The sequence below is a fragment of the Emys orbicularis genome, chromosome 15, assembly GCF_028017835.1.
Source record: "Emys orbicularis isolate rEmyOrb1 chromosome 15, rEmyOrb1.hap1, whole genome shotgun sequence".
Classification (NCBI taxonomy): Eukaryota; Metazoa; Chordata; order Testudines; family Emydidae; genus Emys; species Emys orbicularis.
In genome coordinates this window covers 10,847,045-10,851,936 of record NC_088697.1, presented here as the reverse complement: position 1 = coordinate 10,851,936, position 4,892 = coordinate 10,847,045, and the positions used below count along the sequence as shown (strand labels likewise).

General features: G+C 45.6%; 1 protein-coding gene across 1 annotated transcript; it reads right to left on the bottom strand.

Moving 5' to 3' along the window:
* Nucleotides 1–631: 631 nt before the first annotated feature.
* LOC135889557 (zinc finger protein 883-like) lies at nucleotides 632–4,278 on the bottom strand. The gene is made up of 5 exons (XM_065417418.1): nucleotides 4,263–4,278; nucleotides 3,186–3,299; nucleotides 2,032–2,849; nucleotides 901–1,695; nucleotides 632–673 (listed from the first exon to the last, which is right to left on the bottom strand). The coding sequence occupies exons 1-5, from the start codon at nucleotides 4,276–4,278 to the stop codon at nucleotides 632–634; spliced, it is 1,785 nt and encodes a 594-aa protein (XP_065273490.1).
* Between the last annotated feature and the right edge of the window lie 614 nt (nucleotides 4,279–4,892).

Sequence of the window (4,892 nt, the reverse complement as noted above, 5' to 3'; positions counted from 1 at the left end):
GTCCATCTCCACCCTCTGACAAACAGAGGCTAGGGACACCATTCCTTACCCATCCTGGCTAATAGCCATTAATGGACTTAACCACCATGAATTTATCCAGTTCTCTTTTAAACGCTGTTATAGTCCTAGCCTTCACAACCTCCTCAGGTAAGGAGTTCCACAAGTTGACTGTGCGCTGTGTGAAGAAGAACTTCCTTTTATTTGTTTTAAACCTGCTGCCTATTAATTTCATTTGGTGGCCCCTAGTTCTTGTATTATGGGAACAAGTAAATAACTTTTCCTTATCCACTTTCTCCACATCACTCATGATTTTATAGACCTCTATCATATCCCCCCTTAGTCTCCTCTTTTCCAAGCTGAAAAGTCCTAGCCTCTTTAATCTCTCCTCATATGGGACCCTTTCCAAACCCCTAATCATTTTAGTTGCCCTTCTCTGAACCTTTTCTAGTGCCAGTATATCTTTTTTGAGATAGGGAGACCACATCTTTACGCAGTATCCTAGAGAGACAAAGCCCCGGTCAACTTTCACTCAGTTTAGCTACTTGAGGTCACCCCAATTTCCCGCACCTGGGGCTAATGGACGCTCCTGGCAGGAGGGAGACACACTCCCATGACTCCCAGGAGAAAGGAGTTAGTGGAAAGGACCACGGGATTCACCCCTGAGAAGAGTGACCTGCAAAAGGAAAAGCGGGCAACTCACCTGGGGGAGCTGAGAGAACACGGTGATGCAAATGCTACAAACAGCCCTAAAAAAAAAGTCACTAGGTGGGAATTAGCAAAGGTCTTTAAAAAAAAAAATTTCTCTGCCCTGCACAAACTTTTTATGGTGTTTATCTATCCTGTGAAATCACTGATGTCTATTAAGGTCTGAGCGCCGGATGAAACTTTTCCCTCACTCACAGCATTCATAGGGTTCTCTCCTGTGTGGATCCTCTGATGTTTAAAAAGGGCTGAGTCCTGAGGGAAGGTTTTCCCGCACTCACAGCATATATAGGGTTGCTCCCTTGTGTGCATTCTCTGATGATTAATAAGGCCTGAGCTCTGAGTGAATTTTTTCCCACACTCACGGCATGTATAGGGTCGCTCTCCTGTGTGCATTCTCTGATGAGTAATAAGGCCTGAGCTCTGAGTGAAGGTTTTCCCGCACTCACAGCATTCATGGGGTCGCTCTCCTGTGTGGATTCTCTGATGAATAATAAGCCCTGAGCTCCAGGTGAACTGTTTCCCGCACTCGCAGCATTCATAGGGGCGCTCTCCTGTATGGATCCTCTGATGTTTATTAAGGTCGTATTTGAAAGTGAAGCTTTTCCCACACTCACAGCACTCATAGGGTCTCTCTCCCGTGTGGATCTTCTGATGTCTAATAAGGGATGAACTCTGAGTGAAGCTTTTCCCGCACTCACGGCACTCATAGGGTCTCTCTCCTGTGTGGCTTGTCTGATGTTTAATAAGTTTTGATTTCTCACTGAACTGTTTCCCGCACTCAGAGCATTCATAGGGGTGCTCTCCTGTGTGGATCCTCCGATGTTTAAAAAGGGCTGAGCTCTGAGGGAATGTTTTCCCGCACTCAGAGCATGTATAGGGTCGCTCTCCTGTGTGAATTCTCTGATGATTAAGAAGGCCTGAATTCTGAGTGAAGCTTTTCCCACACTCACAGCATGTATAGGGCCGCTCTCCCGTGTGCATTCTCTGATGACTAATAAGGCCCGAGCACTGAGTGAACTTTTTCTCGCACTCACAGCATTCATAGGGGCGCTCTCCCCTGTGCATTCGCTGATGATTAATAAGCCCTGAGCTCCAGGTGAACTGTTTCCCGCACTCACAACATTCATAGGGGCGCTCTCCTGTGTGGATCCTCTGATGTTTATTAAGGTCGTATTTGAAAGTGAAGCTTTTCCCACACTCACAGCACTCATAGGGTCTCTCTCCCGTATGGATCCTCTGATGTCTGATAAGGGATGAGCTGTGGGTGAAGCTTTTCCCGCACTCACAGCACTGACAGGATCTCTCTCTTGTGTGGATTGTCTGATGTTTAATAAGGCTTGATTTCTGACTGAACTGTTTCCCGCACTCACGGCACTCATAGGGTCTTTCTCCCGTGTGGCTTGTCTGATGTTTAATAAGTGTTGATTTCTCAATGAACTGTTTCCCGCACTCACAGCATTTGTAGGGGCGCTCTCCCGTGTGGATCTTCTGATGTTTAAAGAGGATTGAGCTCTGAGGGAAGGTTTTCCCGCACTCACTGCATTCATAGGGTCGCTCTCCTGTGTGGATTCTCTGATGATTAATAAGGACTGAGTTCCGAGTGAACCTTTTCCCGCACTCACTGCATTCATACGGTCTCTCTTCTGTGTGGCTCCTCTGATGTCTGATAAGGGTTGAGCTCCGAGTGAATTTTTTCCCGCACTCACGGCACTCATAGGGTCGCTCTTGGGTGTGGTTTGTCTGATGTTTAATAAGGTTTGATTTCTCACTGAACTGTTTCCCGCACTCACAGCATTCGTAGGGGCGCTCTCCTGTGTGGATTCTCTGATGTTTAATAAGGGTGGAGTTCAGAATGAAGTGTTTCCCACACTCAGTACATGTGTTTTTTCTCTCTCCTGTGAGGGTTCTCTGCTGGGCTGTGATTTCCTTGAAGTCCTGGTGAATTCGCTGACAATTAATGGATTTGCCCACTTTCTCCCTGGGCTGGTTTCCCTGGTCTCTCTCTGGACTCTGCTGGCTCTCAGAGGCTTTTCCCTGCACACAACGCCTGGACACATTCCCCTTGGATCCTTGCGATAATCCCCCGTGTGCTTCCACGTGCTCACCATCTTCCTGCTCCTCATTCTCACTCACCATCGCATCCCCTGCTGGGACAGAGGGAGAAATCTCAGAAACGGGTGGAACAGGGAAACAAACTGAAATTAGAGCTGAAGAGACAGGAAAAAACCTAATAGCTGAATTCTGCAAAACCCTTCCCCATAGGGGAGAGAGGAGGGGAACGATTCTGCCTCCGCATCCCATCAGGGAGGGAGATGCTGCCAGTGAGGATGGGTAGGAAGCCGTGAGCGATCGCTGCCCATAGGGTACAAGGCCTCCTGGGGATACTCCTGAATCCCAAGAGCTCACAAGGCTTTTCTAGGGAGTCCCAGCTCTTTCCTTTAGGCACTGAGAGTTTTTGAATTGGTTTAATGATCCCTCACCTGCGCAGGCGCCTCTCGGGATCTCTCCTTCCTCAGAGTCCTGGAGATCCGGGACCCACGGCTCCTCCCCTCGTTCCAGCTGCGAGATCACGTCCGGTTTGGCAATGGGACACCCTGCTCAGGGGAAAGAAAACAAGGGGGAGGAGAGGAATTTGTGGGACATTTGTCACAAGGAAGATTGGATGACTTTTACCCCACCCATTTTAAAGCAGTAAAATCCCGAGGGCGGCTCCCCAGGGGCTCAAAGGTGCAGGACACTCTGCTTAGGAGGGATTTGACAATCCCAATCTCTGCTGGGAACACACACAGCCAGACACTCCTCATTAAAGGAGCTGCTAAAACACATGTCCCAGAAAGTAAAGACTCCAGCCAGAGAAGAGATGTAGCCTATAGGACTAACCTGCTTGCTTGTAGATAGATAGATAGAGGGGGGGTCTGTGGATAGATAGATAGATAGATAGATAGATGGGGTCTATGGGAATAGATAGATAGATAGATAGATAGATAGATAGATAGATAGATAGATAGAGAGGGGCGTATGGGATAGATAGATAGATAGATAGATAATATATATTTCTATATAGATATATGGATATATCTATATCTTTTCTTATAGTTTAAGTGTTTGGTTTATCGTAATAGGTTTATAGATGTATATTAAGGTAAGTTTGGCTGCAATGCAGGAGACCGACAGGCCAGATCCTGCATGTTGAGCTAAGGCAAAGTTAGCATATCTATATCCTGCGCTCTTTTACCCAGAAAAGCAAAGTTGACCTTTTAGCTTGTTTTTCCTATCCCCAAATAAAGTGCCTACGCCTGAGGCTAAGCCCTTTACCTAGACCAGTAGACAATGGAGAATGGCATGGGGGGGGGGGGTTCAGTGTTGTACCCACAGACTTAACAAGTACACCACAAGAGACTGATGTGCGTACATACCTGTCATCAATACGCCTATGGGGTAAGTGACCCTAACATTTCTGTGGGTGAGGAATGAAATTTTGGCATAAGAGGAAGGATTTCCGGCATTTGCCCTACAAAAGAGGGGACCCACCTCAATAGAGTATCTCCAGTTCTCACTTTGCTCCATCTCCATTTCTCACTTTGCTCCATTCTTACTTACTCCATTTCTATTCTTACTTATTCTCTATCTATTCTATCTACCTACAATGGCTACTACTACTTAGTAGGCTATACTTGTTCTTCTTAAACTTTAAGTTTCAAGGGAACTAGGCTAAGCTTGTAAAAAGCAACAAAGAGTCCTGTGGCACCTTATAGACTAACAGACGTATTGGAGCATAAGCTTTCGTGGGTGAATACCCACTTCGTCAGACGCATGCAGGCTAAGCTTGGTTTCCCTAAGTTTTATTCTTAGTTTGTTTATTAGGTTTTGATTTTAAGTTTAAGTTAGTCAAGTAAACCCTAAGTTCACTTTAATAGCTCATAGCATTAGTTTCTTCTAAGCACTGCATCCTTCACTCAAGAATTGAAAAACCTGAACTGCAAGGCTGTTCCTGTGTCTCTTACCCCCAGGTTATCAAGGAAGGATGTGAGTATATTAACCAAAGCTTTGTTGCATATAATACTCTATTAGCACATGTATCTTTTGAATAGCAGTAATGCAATTGTAACTTTGGAACTCTGGTTATTTTACCATTTACTTACTATTTCATTAATTTTAATAAAAAGTCTTTAAGGCTACATCTGTCT

What these genes read in the sequence shown, in the direction of transcription:
- LOC135889557 (XM_065417418.1), bottom strand. An exon ending in CCCGAGAGGCGCCTGCGCAG is followed by an intron (nt 2,850 to 3,185) that starts GTGAGGGATCAT and finishes CTGTCCCAGCAG; the next exon opens with GGGATGCGATGGTGAGTGAG. An exon ending in AGAAATCAAGCCTTATTAAA is followed by an intron (nt 1,696 to 2,031) that starts CATCAGACAATC and finishes GGCCTTATTAGT; the next exon opens with CATCAGAGAATGCACACGGG.